This window comes from Oncorhynchus clarkii, chromosome 23 (genome assembly GCF_045791955.1).
Source record: "Oncorhynchus clarkii lewisi isolate Uvic-CL-2024 chromosome 23, UVic_Ocla_1.0, whole genome shotgun sequence".
NCBI classification, from domain to species: Eukaryota; Metazoa; Chordata; class Actinopteri; order Salmoniformes; family Salmonidae; genus Oncorhynchus; species Oncorhynchus clarkii.
Window position 1 is genome coordinate 6,848,514 of NC_092169.1, and position 21,943 is coordinate 6,870,456.

The 21,943-nt window shown below is 40.8% G+C and overlaps 1 protein-coding gene across 1 annotated transcript; it reads left to right on the forward strand.

Moving 5' to 3' along the window:
- Nucleotides 1–972: 972 nt before the first annotated feature.
- On the forward strand, nucleotides 973–17,861 carry LOC139381680 (uncharacterized). Its single transcript, XM_071125373.1, has 5 exons — nucleotides 973–1,219; nucleotides 14,117–14,258; nucleotides 15,856–16,259; nucleotides 16,373–16,601; nucleotides 16,847–17,861. The coding sequence occupies exons 1-5, from the start codon at nucleotides 1,112–1,114 to the stop codon at nucleotides 16,966–16,968; spliced, it is 1,005 nt and encodes a 334-aa protein (XP_070981474.1). The 5' UTR covers nucleotides 973–1,111; the 3' UTR covers nucleotides 16,969–17,861.
- The last annotated feature ends 4,082 nt before the right edge of the window (nucleotides 17,862–21,943 follow it).

Sequence of the window (21,943 nt, forward strand, 5' to 3'; positions counted from 1 at the left end):
CACAGTACAACGTGACTGGTCGGGAGTAGGCAGTGGTTATCAAAACGTCACGCTACAGTAAGCCTACTCAAAACACAGCCCTTATTTTAAGTGTTTCTAAAATCCCCTATGGGAAAAATGAATGGTGGAAAAACAATTGGAACCATTTCCCTGTTTGACCGCTAGGTTTTATGGGTATTATACTCTGTTCTTGAGAGCTAGGCCAGACCATCTGGCTTCAATGTACTGTATCTGTCACTGGCTTGCGCCTGGGGTTTACAGTGTGAACTGCATGTTCACGTGAGCATGCTGTAGGGCTGTTGTAGTGAAGCTGTTGGTTATAAATTATAACCCAGCAGGTGATAGTACATCTTGTTAAGATTAATACAACACAAGGGCTTTATATAAAACAGCAGCACATTTGGTCAACTGACCAGTAACCAGCCAGGCACAAAAATAGACCATGTTAGATAACCTTAGCTAGGAGCTAGCTTATGCACACAGCATCATCACAGGTTAGTGCACAAGATGCTGTTCTGTCCTCCACAACATAACCTAGAATTGACAACGTCAAATTAATGGGTGAAACGACTTAACTGGTATCATATACCAATCATACTGGGGATGTACAGTATGTCTTCTGGTTTTAAGGGAAAGAATTTCATGGCATACAACTGCTGGGGATCTCCATTATTTACATTTGGAAAGTCTCGAGGACTGAGGAATGGAGTCCTACTTGTTTCCATATTATTGTTATCAATTAGTACCTGGCAGTGTCCAAAATAGCCGTTGAGCAGTTTCATATTTCAAAATATATACATACATTGTACCAGACATAATCATACTACGAATGTATACTACAAACAGCACCTTTGGAGAGGGAAAAGGAATACAGTCAAAGACAGTACATTTGAGAAACGCTTTGATATAGTATTGCACGTGACGTCATACCGGAAACTATCGCTTTAAACACCGGACATATTATTATTTTTTACAGCGTGCTTGCTTTCACTTTCAATGTTTTGATAACGTCCGTTGTTGACAGCAAATACGCGACTATTGCATTTGGAAACGGATACATTACCATTTAAGGAATATAACTTCAAGTCACATTAGATATTCGCGTGATAATATGCAAGAAATGCCGGAATCACAGCCGTCTAAATGTGAGGTGGAGCGGAATCACGAATGCATGATCCTACAACAAAGAATAGAGACGGCTAGCATTGGCAATAATAGAGTAAGACTGTTTTCCCTCAGTACTTCAAGTAATTTCACAATCTAGCTTGCACGTTAGTGTGTTTGGTCACATTTGGAAACAGTTTACTACATATGACGTGTTCATCATAGAGATCCTAAATTATTATAATTCCTATGCTAATAGTGTTCATTCAGTGTCTACTGCAGGTGACCAGCTTCATATTTGTTCATCCACCACCTCGCTTTTGTTATGATGGACCATTCACACACTAGCGGTCAGCTGTCTAGGTACTGTACAAAGAGTAATACTAAATGGGATGCTGTCTTCAATGTAATCTATTCTATTCGGCTAGCCAACGTCGCTTACGCCCGCAGCCTCTAGTGGCATTTTTTAGGAATTCGATTAGTCATGTCAGCGAACAATTTTTAGGTTGGTAAATTAATCTAACCAGCTATCTAATTGTGTAGTAATCATGGCCGAATACCGAGCGGAGCGAGCGCGCAGGACACTTGCCCAGGGGCCCTGTCACTTTAATAACTCTACCTACATCAACATATTATCTCGATGCCGGTGCCCCCGTACATTGACTCTTTCCCGGCACCCCCTGTATGTAGCCTCGCTATTGTTATTTACTGCTGCTCTTTAATAATTTGTTATTCTTCTCTCTTACTTTTTTTTTTGGGGGGGGGGGGGTATTTTCTTAAAACTGCATTGTTGGTTAAGGGCTTGTAAGTACGCATTTCACTGTAATGTCTACACCGGTGCATGTGACAAATACAAATTGATTTGATTTGACCTCAAGGAGGCCCTCATTGATTTTGTTAGTCATTCTCTCGCTCTGCCCAATGGCAAAATGAATAGAATTCATCAAACCACACAACTCAAGTTTTAATTCATATCAGTTGTGTCAGTGGTTATGTTCGAGAGGATCAAACCGTAATGTATCATTGGTCAATTCTGACTGACTGATCTACAAATAATAATGAGTAGTTATTTATAGTGTAAGGTGATTTGTAGATCAGTCAGTCGGTAGTCGCCTGCACTGTCGGCTGCAATGACAAACAATCCCAGAGATACTGGATATAATGACGAGATGCCTATATCTCCGCCCTAACAATGGGATTTGTAGTCCACTTAGCGAAATGACAGGCTCTCAAGCTCCCGCCTATTCCTCTTTTTGGAGTGGTGGATGCATCTTGTTATTTGGATACTTTTTTGAATATTCGATGAGGGTGTTGACTTCAACCACTTGTTTTCAATGGAGAATGAGATGCTATGCTAGCCTCATGAATATGCATAGACGTCTCGAATTTCAACAGGGACAATTCCGATATGAATTGGTTTTTTATAATTGTATAATTTAGCTAGTCATGTTGGCAATTGAACAAGCTTTCAAATTTTGCCCACCTAACCCAGATTGTGATTTATAATGGACTGTTTTGTGATTTGTAAACAACAGTAATTGTGTAAAGGCGGGGATGCAGGTCTGTGTTCAAAACAACTACAAGTGTGCTTGCTCTAGTTCCTCAATGGCACAGCTAGGAAAGCAACAACAACAAAAACGTATATTTTAAGACTGTTCTTTGAGTCATAAGTGCATTGAAGTTACTATCAGCTATTATCATGTTACTGAATGTTTCCAGAGTATTTTGTTATTAACAAATGCGGTGTACAGTAAAATGTAAAATGCACATAAAGTCAATAGTGTACTGTTTGGATTCAGTCTTGTCAGGTGAACTGTTCTGTCATCACCTTTAGTCTAATAATTTTCCCTTTTAATTGCTACTATGGTTATGCATACGCTTTCTATATTTCTTCTGTAAGAAGCATTTCAATTTAGCCCTGTTCTTTTAGGCCAATTTCCACGAGTGTAAGGGTTTAATAATGAATGATGTGCTTAACGTGGCCTCTTCCACTCTGGTCTTATTTCTGTTGTGGATTGGGTTTCTTTGTGCCAATGGAAAGTGTACACAACTATGAGCAAACCAGCGTGTGTATTAAATACATGGAATTGTATTGTGATGATACAGATTACATGTAATGGATCCTGCACACAATATGCTTTAAAAAAAAACGTTTTTCCAGGAATAACATTTGATGTGTAATAACAGTGTTTAGTGGAATATAATTCAAATGATAGTAATTGCCCATAATTCTGCACCTTTGGATACTTGTATTTCCAATTTTGATCATCACATTTTAGTGACTGCAAAGAAAATGCATTGATCTACTGGGGTTTTTAAAATACAGACTAACTTTCTGTTTTGTCTGCTTGGACTCAAGGTTGCGTTCATCTTTTTGCAGGCTGTCAGGTTCTTTTGATGAATGTATTTATGTTTTGAGAAGGCCACTAATCTACATTTTTAAAATGCATTTACTGTCTTGCAAAAGGCCACACAGATCTGTGTCTTGTGGTCTCTGTTTTGAAAATCAACATCGTTCCAAAAAATGCTTGTGTACGATTGAGAAAAACTGTAATGGCTCACAAAATAGAAATTCAACTTTTGATGTGTGTCTATAGAACCCCTTGGGGGGAGTGTATACCCCAAAGATAGGACTTATAAATATTGTCATGTTGGAGATATAAAGAAAATAAGAAGCATTATGGATTTTTAGATCAAATGGACAAGCTTGAAAACATCAAAAAGGACCCTCCCCTATACCCATAATAATAATTATAGCAAAGTGGATAGCAGATAGCATGTCTACCGTTTACTCTCACTTATTGGACAGAACAGAGCCTTAGATATTCAGTTTGAGCTTTTCTTCATCCTGTAAGCATTAAATGGTAACGTGGGAATTTTGATAGCTCACAGGGCTGCGGGCTAGAAGGTTGTGGGTTCGTAAACAACCGTGGACAGGAGTAGGGTTGGAAAGATCTCCTTTATAGTAAAAGCTTTGCATGAATCTATCGTCGTATTTGCAGGTCCCAGAAAAAAATTCCTTTTATATAGATTATATGCAATTCTCATAATTGTACATATTAGCTGGATCTCTTTTTAACACAACACTAATTACCGGAATTACAGGCTAAGAATGGACAGAGAGTTCATCTTATCATATTTCTCCAATGCCAAATTTGTGTATCTTGTTTGCAATGAAACTGTCCCTGTTTGCAAATAATTAAATCTGAGACGTCATTAGGAATCTGAGCATGGTACTACTGTACTTTCAGAAGTTAGGCCTACCTTTCCACCCCAGACATAACTACTTAGAAATGTTTTAGTTTTAACTGCTGGCTACTCTACTCTTAACCTACTCTTATCCCAACAACAGCAGGTCACACGTGTTTCCCTAAAAGCTGTCTGGGTTTAAAACATCTTCTATTGTACAGAAAGTGAATAGCGTAATAAATTGATAGTGACAGAATTAGATTACTTCACAAGCAAAGTCGGCCTCTGAAGGTCAAAGAAACTAAACAATGATATCCTCATATGCATCGGAGTGACGTCTTTCCCAGGTATTTTAAAGCTTGTTTCTAGCATAAAGCATTGCGGACCAAAGCACCGTTATAGATCACTTTTATATAATTGTATCCGTTTTTATTTTCTTCAAAATCTTAAGCTAACATGTTTTTTTGGGCCATTTTCTTCAATAAAAATTAGGCCTATGGCATACCCTCTCATACCCCCTCAATTTGAGTATTGGTTTTAACTTAACAGCCTACGTTTGTGTCAGTGAAGGACTATTTAAAGAGTGCATGGTGGGTGGTGGAATTGACCGACAAATCTATGGCTATAGCAGCCTATAGCCTAATTCCGTCTGTCAAACAGGTAGGTGTACCTCTTATTTCCTAAATGGGAAGAAATAGGCTCCAACACAAAGCCCTCTTGTTGTTAGTAAAGACAGTTTAAATGAATTATGCCTACTCGAATTTGCCTACTTTCAGCACCATGAGCTGTCCATTTCCAATTGATTGTGCCGGGGCTGCTGCTTCAAGTTTCAGCACCACAATGTAAGTTACTCGAGTCTGGCTTATTGTGAGGTCAATAACTCTGAAAAATACATCATGGGAAAGAAACATATATTGTTTTTAATAAATTCAAATATAGTAGCAGCAAGCTATCAAAGTTGACCTCTGGTCCTCCTTTTCATCTTTGTGCTCTCTTTCTCAAACTGAACAGAACCTAATCAAATATACTTTTGGAAGAAATCTTTCACTCTTCTCCTGAAATGCCATCGTAGCCCTACACAGTACAGCCATTGGTTAAGCAGCTCACACAAAGCAGAGCAGGCTGGGGCTCAGGGTTGGAATATCCATTGCAGTGTGTAATGCAGTCTAGTTTAATTTAAACCATCCCAGCACCAATCTTAAAAATATAACTTTGCCTGTGCTTCTCTGAGCATGCACTTCGTAGCCTATAGGCTATGGATCATTTGATTTGAGACCACACTAGATAGCCTATATAGCCTATGGAGAATCAGAGACGAGGGGCGGCATTGGGCCTATAGCCTAATAAGCAACTAATTCTAAAACATTTAATCAATTACAAATTACATAACCCTCCCCTGGACTAGATTTAAAAAATACTAAACCCTCCCCTTGACTGAAATTAAAAAAGCATGACCCTTTGCCCTTTTCCTCCAGGTAACCATTCTGTAAATTTCAATAAGTCCCTTAGGTCAAAACATGGATAGCCATTTCGAAGGAAAGGCCTGGCTGAGCACAAAAACAATAATTTAGAAAATATTGTAATTTCCATTTGTACTTATGTAAATGTGATATTTCTGTTTTTTGTTTTTAATAAATTTGCAAAAATGTTAAAAAATATACTTTTTTTGCTTTGTCATTATGGGGTATTGTGTGTAGATTGAGGAGGGGAAAAAACAATATCATCCATTTTAGAATAAGGCTGTAATGTAACAAAATGTTGAAAAAGTCAAGGGGTCTGAATACTTTCTGAATGCACTGTATATGTATACACTTTATATAGAAAAGTATGTAGACACCCCTTCATATTAGTGTATTCGGCTATTTCAGCCACACCCATTGGTGACAGGTGTATACAATCGAGCACACAGCCATGCAATCTCCATAGACAAACAGCGGGAGTAGAATGGCCATACTGAAGAGCTCAGTGACTTTAAACGTGTCACCATCATAGGATGCCACCTTTCCAACAAGTCAGTTCGTCAAATTTCTGCCCTGCCCTGCTAGAGCTACCCCGGTCAACTGTAAGTGCTGTTATTGTGAAGTGGAAACGTCTAGGAGCAACAATGACTCAGCCGCAAAGTGGTAGGCCACACAAGCTCACAGAACGGGACCGCCAAGTGCTGAAGCACACAGCGTGTCTGTCCTCTGTTGCAACACTCACTACCAAACTGCCTCTGGAAGCAACGTCAGCACAATAACTGCTTCTTTGGGAGCTACATGAAATGGGTTTCCATGGCCGTGCAAATGCCCAAAATCACCATGCGCAATGCCCAGCGTTGGCTGTAAAGCTCACCGCCTTTGGACTCTGGAGCATTGGAAACACATTCTCTGGTGTGATGAATCATGCTTCACCATCTGGCAGTCCCGACGGACAAATTTGGTGGATGCCAGGAGAACACTACCTGCCCCAATGTATGGTGCCACATGTAATGTTTGGTGCAGGTGGAATAATGTTCTGGGGCTGTTTTTCATGGTTCGGGCTAGGCCCCTTAGTTCCAGTGAAGGGAACTCTTAACACTACAGCATACTGTACAATGACATTGTAAACGATTCTGTGCTTCTAACTTTGTGGCAACAGTTTGGCGAAGGCCCTTTCCTGTTTCAGAATGACAATGCCCCCGTGAACAGGGCGAGGTCCATAAAGAAATGGTTTGTCGAGATTGCTGTGAAAGAATTTGACTGGCTTGCACAGAGCCCTGACCTCAAGCCCATTGAACACCTTTGGGATGAATTGGAACGCCGTCTGCGAGCCAGGCCTAATCGCCCTACATCAGTGCCTGACCTCACTAATGCTCTTCTTTCTGATTGGAAGCAACTCTCCGCAGCAATGTTCCAACATCTAGTGGAAAGCCTTCCCAGAAGAGTGGAGGCTGTTGTCACAGCAAAGAGAGGACCAAGTCCATATTAATGCCCATGATTTTAGAATGATGTGTTCGACAAGCAGGTGCCACATACTTTTGGCCATGAAGTGTATACAGTGCATTCGGAGTGTGCAGGCCCCTTGACTCTTTCCACATTTTGTGACGTTACAGCCTTATTCTAAAAACGTAATAAATGGTTTTATTTCCTCAATAATCTACATACAATTCCCCAGAATGACCAAGCAAAAACAGATTTTTAATATATTTTGCCAAAATAAAACTACAAAAGCTGAAATATCACATTTACATTCACTTCCGGTCAAAAGTTTTAGAACACCTACTCATTCAATTGTTTTTCTTTATTTTACTACTTTCTACATTGTAGAATAATAGTGAATACTTAAAAGCTATGAAATAACACATATGTAATCATGTAGTAACCAAAAAAGTGTTGACCAAACCAAAATCTATTTTATATTTGAGATTCTTCAAATAGCCACCCTTTGCCTTGATGACAGCTTTGCACACTCTTGGCAATCTCTCAACCAGTTTCGCCTGGAATGCTTTTCCAACAGTCTTGAAGGAGTTCCCACATATGTTGAGTACTTGTTGGCTGCTTTTCCTTCACTCTGCAGTCCAACTCATCCCAAACCATCTGAATTGGTTTGAGTTTGGGTGATTGTCGAGGCCAGGTCATCTGATGCAGCACTCCATCACTCTCCTTCTTGGTCAAATAGCCCTTACACAGCCTGAAGGAGTGTTGGGTCATTGCCCTGTTGAAAAACAAATGAAAGTCCCACTAAGTGCAAACCAGATGGGATGGTGTATCACTGCAGAATGCTGTGGTAGCCATGCTGGTTAAGTGTGCCTTAAATTCTAAATAAATCACAGTGTCACCAGCAAGGCACAATCACACCTCCTCCTCCATGCTTCACGGTGGGAACCACGCATGCGGAAAACATCCGTTCACCAACGCTGCGTCTCACAAAGACACGGCGGTTATAATCAAAAATCTCACATTTGGACTCATCAGACCAAAGGACAGATTTCCACCAGTCTAATGTCCATTGCTCGTGTTTCTTGGGCCAAGCAAGTCTCTTCATTTTATTGATGTCCTTTAGTAGTGGTTTCTTTGCAGCAATTCGAGGCCTGATTCACGCAGTCTCCTCTGAACAGTTGATGTTGAGATGCGTCTGTTACTTGAACTCTGTGAACCATTTATTTTGGTTGCAATTTCTGAGGTACAGTTAACTCTAATGATCTTATCCTCTGCAGCAGAGGTAACGCTGGGTCTTCCTTTCCTGTGGTGGTCCTCATAAGAACCAGTTTCATCATAGCGCTTCATAGTATTTGCGACTGCACTTGAAGAAACTTTCAAAAGTTCTTGAAATGTTCTGGATTGACTTACTTTCATGTCTTAAAGTAATGATGGACTGTCACTCCTCATTGCTTATTTGAGTTGTTCTTGCCATAATAGGGACTTGGTATTTTTCCAAATAGGGCTATCTTCTGTATACTACCCCTACCTTGTCACAACACAACTGATTGGCTCAAACTCATTAAGAAGGAAAGAAATTCCACAAATGAACTTTTAACAAGGCACACCTGTTAATTGAAATTCAATCCAGGTGATTGCCTCATGAAACTGGTTGAGAGAATGCCAAGAGTGTGTGAACCTATCATCAAGGCAAACAGTGGCTACTTTGAAGAATCTCAAATATAACATATATTTAGCTTTGTTTAACAATTTTTTGGTTACTACATGATTCCATGTGTGTTCTCATCGTTTTGATGTCTTCACAATTATTCTACAATGTAGAATATAGTCAAAATAAAGAACAACCCTGAAATTAGTAGGCGTGTCCAAACTTTTGACTGGTACTATATACAGTGGCAAGAAAAAGTATGTGAACCCTTTGGAAATACCTGGATTTCTGCATAAATTGGTCCTAAAATGTGATCTTATCTTCATCTAGGTCACAACAATAGACAAACTCAGTCTGCTTAAACTAATAACACACAAATAAATATACGTTTTCATCTTTATTGAACACACCGTGTAAACAATCACAGTGCAGGGTGGGAAAGGTATGTGAACCCTTGGATTTAATAACTGGTTGACCCTCTGGCAACAATAACCAAAAACCGAACATTTTCTGTAGTTGTGGATCAGACCTGCACAACGGTCAGGAGGAATTTTGGACCATTCTTCTTTACAATACTGTTTCAGTTCAGCAATATTATTGGGATGTCTGGTGTGAACTGCTCTCTTGAGGTCATGCCTCAGCATCTCAATCAGGTTGAGGTCAGGACTCTGACTGGTCCACTCCAGAAGGTGTATTTTTTTCTGTTGAAGCCATTCTGTTGTTGATTTACTTCTGTGTTTTGGGTCATTGTTCTGTTGCATCACCAAACTTCTGTTGAGCTTCAATTGGCAGACAGATAGCCTAACATTCTCCTGCAAAATGTCTTGATAAACTTGGGAATACATTTTTCCGTCAATGATAGCAAGCTGTCCAGGCCCTGAGGCCAGACAGGAGTAAGGATTTTGGCTTTCAGTCTGATTGGGACTGGATAGGAAAATAGCCTAGGCTTTGGGATAGGAGAATAAATAATTTCCCCTAATGCTTCTGATTTGTTAAGAGACTATATCTGTGACAGAGTTGTCTATGGAGTGGATTGTGCATAGACCCATCAATCAAATGTATTTATAAAGCCCATTTTCATCAGCCGATGTCACAAAGTGCAATACAGAAACCCAGCCTAAAATCACAAACTGCAAGCAATGCAGATTTAGAAGCACGGTGGCTAGGAAAAACTCCCTATAAAGGCAGGAACCTAGGAAGAAACCTAGAGAGGAACCAGGCTCTGAGGCGTGGCCAGTCCTCTTCTGGCTGTGCTGGGTGGAGATTATAACAGAACATGGCCAAGATGTTCAAACGTTCATAGATGACCAGCAGGGTCAAGTAATAATAATCACAGTGGTTGTCGAGGGTGCAAAAGGTCAGCACCTCAGGAGTAAATGTCAGTTGGCTATCAAATTTGTGACTGTCTGAAGAGTCACAATGACATCTCAAATAGTCACATGTTCTTTTATAGACTTTACTGTAGGGGTTTCCTGTTAGGTTTATTAACTGCGTTCAGGGACCATGTTCAATCCGGCAGTGACAATTATGCCCGTGCTTTGAATTTTTGGCGATTTTGTGTGAAGTAAGTACGCTATGCTAAAGGCTTCCATGCGGCAACCTGCTTGGATAATGCTCCATTTTGTTTTATGCTATTCTGCTGCTGTGCATGTTGTGTATTTTGTGGGATGGCGTTATTGCCCACATTGGTGAACATTTTTGTAATTTGTGTCTTGTCGTTACATTTTTCAGGAAATGTGAAGATGTTATATATATAACGTATAATACATGATTATCCATCATAAAGATAAAGGATATACTGACAATGAAAAGAGAGCAACCGATTTATAGACCGTGATGAAAGTTAGCTTGACAGAGAAAGTGTCAAGATGATCTGATGTAAGATGCATGTTTTACAAAAACCTTTTTCGAAGAAAAAAAACTTAATGGATGTTACATTGCATGTGACAATGGCGCCCAACATGGGGTGGTCTCTTGTGGGGGAATAGGTCAAAGGGGGGTTGAATGTTGTGAAACTAGCCTATGTAGTGAAGCTGTGGAGTTAGCTTACGGTACATTCTTACTGTACCTCGGTTTCACTCACCCCCTCTAAACTCGCTCCATAGCAGCCCCAGCCGTTGAGATGTGCCCAACTGCGGATCCGTGTCACTGCAGCAGTGATCTAACTTAGCAGTATTAGCTTCCTCCCTCTCTGAGTACAACTCAGGGTAAACTGTCCGTACCACGTCTTGGACCTGGGGCCCTCTGCCTAGCCAGCACACGTGACCGCCCATCTGACAATATACGAACCAGTTAAGCTATTCAAAAGCAACATTGGAGATATTTCAAGTGGAGTGAGCTTATGGCACTTTCTTACCTCTGTTACACTACACACATCTTTAAAAACATCTACAAACATCTACAAACATCTTTAGAGTCCAATCTCAGGTGAAGAAGCCTCTTATTCACAAAGCCATCTCCCTATAAGGGACAACTGTTTGGGCAAGGTATTTAATAGCTATGAATCATAATCATAACACAATCACCTTTGGGTGGCCATAATCATAGCATTCTTCAATTGGTTGTTCAGAACAGCACCGTTTCTGTTGAATCAAATGTTTCACACCAACCATTGTGTCCTGCTGCACGCGGCCCAGGTTTGACACTCTTTTAGAGATATCTGCTGATAATCAGACTGGTGATATCAACTAATATATTTACATATGTGTATACATCAAGTTATGTTAGAAAATAATTTAATAGAATAATAATGAATTATATAAATGTCCTTTTGTTGAAGGCTGCTCACTCATTCCCATATTAGTCCATGTAGGCTAACTGCAAGCCATATGCCTATTTTTGTTCATCCAGATAGGAAGTGCTTGAAACGGGCTTGATCCAATGAAGGAACCACAGATGATTGTAGTGTCAGCTTTATTCTGTATTCTCCACCTATAGAAAATGTATCAAAAATGTAAGATTGGGAAAAAAAGGATTGCCTTTTTTGAAGCAGTGCATTGTAGAAATGTTTGTTGTGTACACTAATAAATGCAAGGACCTGTTAAATCCCAGGAACCGGTAAATTATGTAAACTTCATTAATATTCAAATTGAAAAAGCATCAACGTAATGTTTTCTGCATCTCTTCAAATATGATGTGGCATATAACAACCCAACTTGCACGGTAAAATGATTGACTAAACAAGATTCAATTTGCATATTAATGAGTGCGATGACAGATTATAATATTTGGGTTTTTTTTTCCCTTCGGGGAACATCTATAATCTCCAGCATTTTATTTTTCTGAAATAGTGGAAAAAAAACAAATAGATAACTTTAAGAACAATGAAACTTAATTTTAATCAAATGTTCATAAAAGCCTTTGTAGTGACATTTTAGTTTCTGTGTGAGGGGAATTCTAAGTTGTTCTATATAATTAATTATATAAAATGATTTGTTTTGCCTAGCTTTTTTTGGAACATTGTTAATGTCAGCGTTTTTGAAATGCTGTTATTTATAGTCCTTGCCTCATATGTGTTTGTCATAGCTTTCTGTGAATGTCTGTCACCATTGTCTGTCGAAGGTGACACATTTAAACGTAGTGGTAGCTTTATGATTCACAGAACCTTTAAGGAAATTATTGCTTTTTTAAATGTCAGACTAGCACACATAAAATCATTGAAGCTTCACCAATGCTCTATATAAATCCACAAGAACAAGGGGAGTAGCTCAGGGCAGTGGAGAGGAAGGTGCATCATTGCGCATGAAAGGACAGTGAAGACATGAGACACACAGCTCAAAATGCTCCCCTATTGATCTTGTTTAGGGACAATACAATTATCCTACCTAGACTGGCCTACAACACCACAATGCAATGAAACATCGGATTATTGTTTTCAAGTGAGCATAAAATTGTACTCCAGGCCTTAAACTGCAGTGAACGTGCCATTTGATTAACAGCGCGAAAGCACTGTGATTTGAATGTTTCATTCCATTTGGATCAGTTGTAGGGCTACTCTCGACAGTTTATAATGTCTAGAAAGGCACGGTAGCAGGCAAGTCTGGCTGTATTCATACTTCTGATACTAAAATGCGCTGACTGTTGCGGATTATCATTCTCAAGTCTTTCTTTAATAATGTGGCCACATATGCTCCAGGCCCAGTTATTCAGGAAAGCTTAAGGCACGCTCTGCCTCCTCTCCAATCCGAGTGCCTATTCCTCACGCACATAGAACCGAACGCTTCATTATAGACTAAATATTTGTAATTTAACTTTTAAAATGTATTATCCTTTTTATGTGTGGCATAAACACAATCACTCACAATGTTTTAATCGGATTTTGGTTCTTCAAAAGTCTTCTGTAGGCTACCTGCGCACATTCGTCCAGTCCAATATCATTCCAGCATCCAAACTGTGCACAGGCCATTCAATGAATGGAAAGAGACATCTGTTACAAATCACTAAAAGTTTAATGACATTTAAAGATTGTCAAGCCAAGCCTTCGGTACTGGGTACCATGTAGGGAGGGATGAATTTTCTGTTTGTCGAGATTGACATAGGCCTAGTCTAGTTGAAAACGCAAACCATGATGTTGAAGAGCCCAAAGTTAGTAATCGGTATGCAGTTATGTTTTGCTTATTGGTTGTATGGTGCATTGGCACAGAAACCTGTTGGTGGAAAATGTGTTACATATATTTTATAAATATAGCATCAACATATTGAACACCTGATTTCCCCCTAGCTGATCATTGTCTGCAGCCGGCTCTGATCGTAGTGTAATGAAACAGGCAGGGAGAGTTAGCTCCTCTGTGGTGGTCGGTGAATCCTCAACCTTCTGGCCCGTAACCCTGCGTGGCATCACTGTGCCACAAAAGCATACTGAAGTGACAAAGTCGATATCCAAGTTTATAAACACAGGGTCCCTACAGTTATTATTTGTGGTCATAATCATGAATTAATTCAATGTGGGTCGGAAGGTGTGCAATTTATTTTACAGCACTACAGGGAGGGTGATGTGATCATATTAACCGTCATCCAAAATTCCATTACCTTCACAGCCCTAGATTTGTGTGGTCACAAAAGAAGGTGACAGAGCCATAGATGGGAGGTGTTATAAGTGTTTGTTGCACTGAGTACAGAAACCTCTTTGTTCTGTTGTAGCCATTTAAAGACTGTTTGACACCACAACCTAGATCACTTAAAAATAAGAGATCTTGGCAACACAATACAGTAGATGGAAAGTGTCTCTCAAAACCCATTCACTCATCAGCCATCTGCGTTTCTCTTTCCTTCACAGACAATGAAGATGGAGATGGATGTATTTAACCCTTCCCACACTACAGAGCTCCAGTTTCTCAGGTCGCGTGTTCGGGAACTGGAGAAAGAGAAGGTCGAAATGGCAGCTGAAAACCAACGGCTACATAACATGCTAGTGAAGGGTGAGGATGAGTAAAATCAATATACAGTTGAAGTCAGAAGTTAACATACACTTAGGTTGAAGTCATTAAAACTCGTTTTTCAACCACTCCACAAATTTCTTGTTAACAAACTATAGTTTTGGCAAGTCAGTTAGGACATCTACTTTGTGCATGACACAAGTCATTTTTCCAACAATTGTTTACAGACAGATTATTTCACTTATAATTCACTGTATCACAATTCCAGTGGGTCAGAAGTTTACAAACACTAAGTTGACTGTGCCTTTAAACAGCTTGGAAAATTCAAGAAAATTATGTCATGGCTTTAGAAGCTTCTGATAGGCTAATTGACATAATTTGAGTCAATTGGCGGTGTATCTGCGGTGTATCTGCGGATGTATTCACATTCATCTGTACAAACAATAGTACGCAAGTATAAACACCATGTGACCAATCAACCGTCATACCGCTCAGGAAGGAGACGCGTTCTGTTTCCTAGAGATTAACGTACTTTGGTGCAAATCAATCCCAGAACAACAGCAAAGGACCTTGTGAAGATGCTTGAGGAAACAGGTACAAAAGTATCTATATCCACAGTAAAATGTGTCCTATATCGACATAACCTGAAAGGCCGCTCAGCAAGGAAGAAGCCACTGCTCCAAAACCGCCATAAAAACAGCCAGACTACAGTTTGCAACTGCACATGGGGACAAAGATCGTACTTTTTGGAGAAATGTCCTCTGGTCTGATGAAAAAAATATATATAACTGTTTGGCCATAATGACCGTCGTTATGTTTGGAGGAAAATAAGGAGGCTTGCAAGCCGAAGAACACCATCCCAACCGTGAAGCACGGTGGCAGCATCTTGTTGTGTAGGTGCTTTGCTACAGGAGGGACTGGTGCACTTCACAAAATAGATGGCATCATGAGGTCGGAAAATTATGTGGATATATTGAAGCAACATCTCAAGACATCAGTAAGGTAGTTAAAGCTTGGTCACAAATGGGTCTTCCAAATGGACAATGACCACAAGCATACTTTAAAGTTGTGGCAAAATGGCTTTAAGGACAACAAAGTCAAGGAATTGGAGTGGCCATCAAAGCCCTGACCTCAATCATATAGAAAATAAGTGGGCAGAACTGAAAAAGCATGTGTGAGCAAGGAGGCCTACAAACCTGACTCAGTTACACCAGCTCTGTCAGGAGGAATGGGCCAAAATTCACCCAACTTATTGTGGGAAGCTTGTGGAAGGCTACCCGAAATGTTTGACCCAAGTTAAACAATTTAAAGGCAATGCTACCAAATACTCATTGAGTATATGTAAACTTCTGACCCACTGGGAATATGATGAAAGAAATAAAAGCTGAAATAAATCATTCTCTCTACTATTATTCTGACATTTCACATTCTTAAAATAAAGTGGTGATCCTGACTGACCTAAGACAGTGAATTTTTATTCTGATTAATTGTTAGGAATTGTGAAAAACTAAGTTAAAATGTATTTGGCTAAGGTGTATGTAATCTTCCGACTTCATCTGTAATTGTATAATTCAACTGCTCTGGACTGATCACATTCCCTCATGCATGTTTCTTCTTTCTTTGTGGTGTCATCCCCCAGAGATCCCTGGCCTGCTGTCCACCATGTGGCAGACCTTGGGCCAAGCCAACCAGCCCCCCCACCCTGCAGTGTCCCCACAGGCGGTCTCTACGGCAACAGGGAGGGGCGAGAGCTACACGTACACACACCACCACTCCGTGTCAGGACACTTTGGCCAAGGGTTCAGTTCTCCACTCCATCATCAGCCCATGTCCAACCGCTCAGCTATGACTCAGGACATGAATGAAAGCATGTCCAACTTTGGACCCGAGATGGCCATCAGTGAGCACAGTGTGGACGGAGACTTGGAGCTGAGTGACATCACAGAGAACGACGACCTCCACAGCTCTCTGTGTGGCTCAGCATCCAACCTACCTGTGATGAGGACATGCTCAGAGACACACTGTGTAAATGGGACTGGCCATGTAAGGAAAAATGCTGTTCATTCCAGATAAAGACCTTCCTCCAAAGGTTATGAAGGTCTAAATATGTTTTTAATTCTGACCACATTTGCTCTCTCTCCCTATTGGTTGTGCAGGTTAACCAGGTGGAGGTATACCCGGGTTCCGGTGTCTTCTGTGAAATGCGGTCCTGGCATGCAGCCAATCAGACGCAGTCTCCCACGGCGATGGCGCGCACCCTGTTGCTGGGCGTGTTCGACATGGACACCCTGCTTAACAGCAACCTGCGAGGGGGGAGGAGCCGCAGACCAACGTTCCCCAACCACCGCACCGCCCTGGACCCACACAAGCTCAACGCCATCTATAGTACGTGTATTATTGACACATTCTCTGATCAACAGCCTTACCAACAACCTTCAACCACCTGTCATTGTATTTTTCTCCCAAGTGCACTTGATCATTCATTGATAAGTGAAAACAACACACTCACTTTCTCGATCATTAGAAAGATACATAACTGGTACAGTTAAAGTAAAACATGGCTGTTCCTCACTCCTGCGTTGTCCTCCCTCCTCCAATTGTTGTTGTGCTGTCACTCTCTCCCTCCGCAGATGCCACGCTGGCCCGCTTCCCATTGGCCAGGAAGGGGCAAATTGGCACCGGCATCAACTCCAAGCTGTCTGAGATCCGGTTCCGATCCAGGAGAGCCAACCGGGACCCCAGTTATCTATGAAGGACTGTTCCTGCCCAAACGCCAAGTTTATTCAATCAACATTTTTGTTCTAGTTTTTTATTTTATTTATCACATTAACTATGTCAGTGTATCAGTGCATGTGCCTGCCAAATGTCTTGCCTATGAATTTTTTCACATTGGCTTTAACATTGTCTTCAGCTAGAGATACTGTGGAAGAGAATGGCAAAATTACTCAAAAGACAGCCTAATGATAGAGGAAGGATTCAAGACCAGTGGAAAAAGGTACAAAAGAACTGGCATTGATGGTTATATCTATCCTCTGTCACCAGCCAACCATTAGCAAACCACACGGGAACAGCCCCCGGGGTATTCTCTCTGACTGATAGAGATGCATAGATCCAGGACTGCTGACCCATGTGTGATCAACCAGTGGAGGAACCGAGGCTTCAGTCATGTCTCACCAGACAGACGCCTCACTGTCGTTGACCTCTACCCACTTAGACCGAGGAGGGGGGGGTCCAAATGATATTTCTCCATTGATTTCTCTGATCCTAGGCATTAAGCTAACTCCAAAAGCTCCATTACCACCCCGTGGTCCCCTCCTTAACCTCTTCCTCCATCCCTCTTCTTCCCCCTGAGATAAGCATCATGCCTAATGGACCCCAGGTACTCTGAGCCTCCGGGAGGATGACGGCATGAATGAATTCATCTTAACGGACTTAAACAGTGTGTGACTCTCCCCAAGTCCACTATGTCCACAGGGCCCACATGAAGAGACTGGGACTGGAGATGTGGCTTGATGCAGATATTACATATTGGAGAAGATGTAACCGTTGGTAATGAGGAACGGTCAAGTTTGTTATTGTATATCCGGTCATGTCTGACCATTGAATATGGTGCATTAAAAGACTGCAGTTTGTCATTGTCCTTCATATGTTGTCTCTCTAGTCATCTGTGGAAAGTAAAGGTAATTATGCATTAACCACTTGCTTAAAAGCTACTTAGGCCGCGTTCACACAGGCAGTCCAATTCTGATATTTTTTCCCATTCATTTTTACCAATCACATCAGATATTTTTCAGAGCTCATCTGATTGGTCAAAAGACTTAATTAGTTAAATAAATATAATTGGGCTGCCTGTCTAAACGCAGCCTTAGTTTTGGGCAGATGCACCACATCAAATAGGACATTACTCCTGAAATAAAATGACACAAAAAGAGGATCATAGGCAGTAATTACAATTAGCCACTTGCCATTGATGAATTGAAATATCCACTGAAGTAGCCATGTGACCATTTTCAGATGCATTACTCTTAGGCTCTTTGGCTGTGAATAAACAGACCAATGTACAAACAGCCCAATTCTGATCTTTTTTTCACTAATTGGTATTTTGACCAATCAAATCTGCTGTGTGAACACAGCTTTTGATCCTCAAGAGCCCCTGAGCTCAATTCAAGTCAAAATTGCGTCCATTAATTGAAAATAGCCAATTTATACTTTTCATGAGAACTTTTCAATGAATGAATCTCCATCCTAAATCCCTAACCCTGATCCAGTACTGCAGTCCCTCTCCCTAGCCATGTTCCTAACCATTCCTTCATCTGAGATGACCCGTAAAGCATCTCACGTCTTTATTGAGACAACAACACTGGGTGGGGACTTAGCCCCTCGTGGGCATTTGTCCTGAACCCCATTCCACCCACTGACAGCATGATAACCCCTATCCTGTTTATTGTGGCCTTTTTATTCTGTCTCGATACAAATTCAATAAAGCTGCATTCCGTTCAGCTCCAGGATGTGATGTGAACTTCTGATAGAAAAGATAACCTGAGCTGTCTCCAAAATTCATCCTTGCTTCTAAAATGCCTCAGAGTGCTATTAAACCAGGCATCGACTCATTTGACCCCTCCTCCTTGGCCCAATTAATCATTTTAATGACTTATTTTGTTTTTCTTTCTCTCTGTCTGTGCAGCAGCCAGTACACTCGCCAGTCGAGGAGAGTAGGTGGTTTCAAAAAAGAGAGAAAACAATCAAAATGCCCCTGACAGCGTGTCTAGTCTTGGTCCCTGGCTATGAAATCGATATGGGTTTCTGATGTTTTCATTTATCTGCCGAGAAACAAGACGTGTCCACCGGTCAAAGGGCGGCCGCACAGCGAGACAGGAGACATCATCAATAATCCCTGAATGTCAGGGAAAGGTGAAATAATAAGAAGGAGAGGAAATAATGCAGCCCCTCCTGTGAAAGATATAGGGAACAGACCTACCCCTTACAGTGAGATGTTTACTGGCTAGGTTCTGAGAAGGAGACAGCACTGTATCAGATAGAGACAGGAAGATACACAATATGAAATTCGCTAGCACTGAATAGGCTATGCAGCAGGTACAGCCAGAAGAGAGCCCAGTTCCTCTCTAGGTCTCTTCCTTCTAGGGATTTGTGATAGCCAATGTGCCTCTGGTTCGCTTTTGCTTGCTCTTTCGGGTAAAGGAAGGCAGAGTTAATACTATTAAAGTAAACCCATAGAATAACATATTGAACATAGAATTTATGGATCTCTTAACTTAAATAGAGATCCTATAATTCGATGTTCAATATGATATTACATGGGTTTACTTTAAAAGCACTTTGTGACAACTGCTGATGTAAAGGTGTTACCGATTCCCCTGCCTGTGAGTCTCGTCACTTCACACAGCTCACTCCATCCTTCCCCCAAAGGTGCCAGAGAAACTAGGGGTTTCCCCAAACTGGGTCCCCAAATTCCCAACAACCTCTGTGACCAGGCCACTGATAGGTTGCTAGGGTCAGGTGGTTGCTAGCGGGCGGACACCTGACAGTCCTCTTGCCTGCTCAGGTCACAGCCACCCCACTCAAGTGGACATGTCTGATTTAGTGCGTGGACAGAAGTGAGTTGATGTTACTATTGTAACTTGTGTGTTTACTGTTTACAGTTACAATCTGTCTATTGTTAGTTGTTCATAGTAGCTGTGCTATGTGCTATACAGTCCTTTGCTTATGCCACTGATATATGAATTTATACAGACCATATTATTACTGCTCTTGTGCTATTCTATCTGATGACCCATTCATTGTCATGCTAAGTTTATTATGTACAGTATATTCACTCATCTCTCTTTGTACAGAACCACATCCATCTCATTATGTCCTCTGGAAATAAAGTTCCATCTTATGTCTGACTCTCTATGAGGTTGCCTTATTCCTCCGACCAGGGAAAGGTGTCAGCCCAACTGGAGAGCCGCTCTGTTTCAAAGGGGCTTTATAAATGCATACGATTGATCGAATATGATTGTCTACTTGGCATAGCAAAAAGGTCTCTATTGAGGGTTTCTTGAGGGTCTTGCAAAGTTTTACAGCAGACTATGGCATATTTTCAACAAATCCACCACGCTGATCCCTTGAATGGACTCACTGGACAGACATTTTGTACTTTGAATCGTTGCACCTCCAATAAGTATGATATGTTCCATTTGGTATGGTTCCTACCTTAAGACAGAAACGATGGGAGGGAGGCTGGTCGGGGAGGATGGGCGAGCGGATATCGTGACCGTCTTGCAGTCCAACGGTTGCATGTTTGATGCGCATCGGGGACGAACATTTATTATAATGTTAACCCAATTCATCTAACCTTTTACGAGAATTCTCCTAACCTTTGTCTTTTTAGTTACTCAAACCTCCAGGTCACCAGCGTACCAACATTATGCTGCTCAAATGAAAAACCAGCACCAAAGTGCTTTTTAATTATTTAAGATCGTACATTACATTTATCACAAGGCCTCACTTTGAGAGACTCATTTTTTTTATGAATAAAGTAGCCACATCAGGTATGCAAGTCACAGAATACTTGCTGCAAAGGGATGTTTAATTCCTATTGGAATCCTTGCTGCAAAGGGATGTTTAATTCCTATTGGAATCCAGCCAGTGGGAATACCCAACCCTTTTTATTTTTATTCACACACAATCTGCATTCAGAATAACTGCCTGTTAGACAAATAAATAAATAAGACTACCTAAACCATCTTAACTGAAACAATCATGTGAGTCCAAGTAACAGATTGGATTGGTTAAGAAAAATGTTTGTTATTTATCTTTGTGTAGCATAAGATTACGTAATCTATCAGTGTACATTCAAAAACACAGATATTGAAACAAAAACAAAAACGAACAAATCGAACTGCAATAGAGCATGCTGGGAAATATGATAATGATGGCCGTGGTTTTGCCAGCTAGACCCCTCAAACTCAACTGTGGACCTTGAAGCAAGTTCCACTGCTTGTTTTCATTGTTCCCCTCTAACCAAATAACTCCTTAGACCTGGCACACCAGGTGGGTGCTTTTCATTATCAAGTAGAATAGAAAACCAGGAAGCTCTAGACCTCACAGCGTAAGAGTTGAATACCCCTGAGCAAGAACATGCTGCACCAGCAGGTCACCAGCACCAGCTTGAAATTTAGGCTGGTCAATGCTGTTTTTTTTCAGCAGGTAAGGAACAATTAAATGTAATAACTCATGAAATGTGTGACGGGGAAGTAAGTAGCCGTGCACAACCCATAACAGCAGCCTATCTCCTGTAGCATGAGGCACTAGTCTATCACAGGGCCTTACCCCCAATTTGAGTGCCAAGCAGAGACACATTTTAATAGTCTTTGGTAAGATTCAGTCAAGGTTCAAACTCCCAACCTTTCAGTCTCAGGTTAGTCACTTTAACCACAAGGCCACTGAATTGGTGTGACCACCAGCCATATTTTCGCTGCTGCTTACTCATTGTGACGTGTTCTTGGAAAATCCTGTAGTGGCTTCCAACAATGTCCCAGCATTCTGATATAGGCCAATTCCTGACACCATAAAGAGAGGGTTTCTATGTGATTCCAATGTTTCCGAGAAAAGGCTTGAGATATAATTTCTTGATTTAAACAAAAAAAACGTTATTTTATTTTCACATAAAGTCCAGGTATGTCACACAGTTCATTTGATGTTGAATGATAAAGGGTGAAATTAGG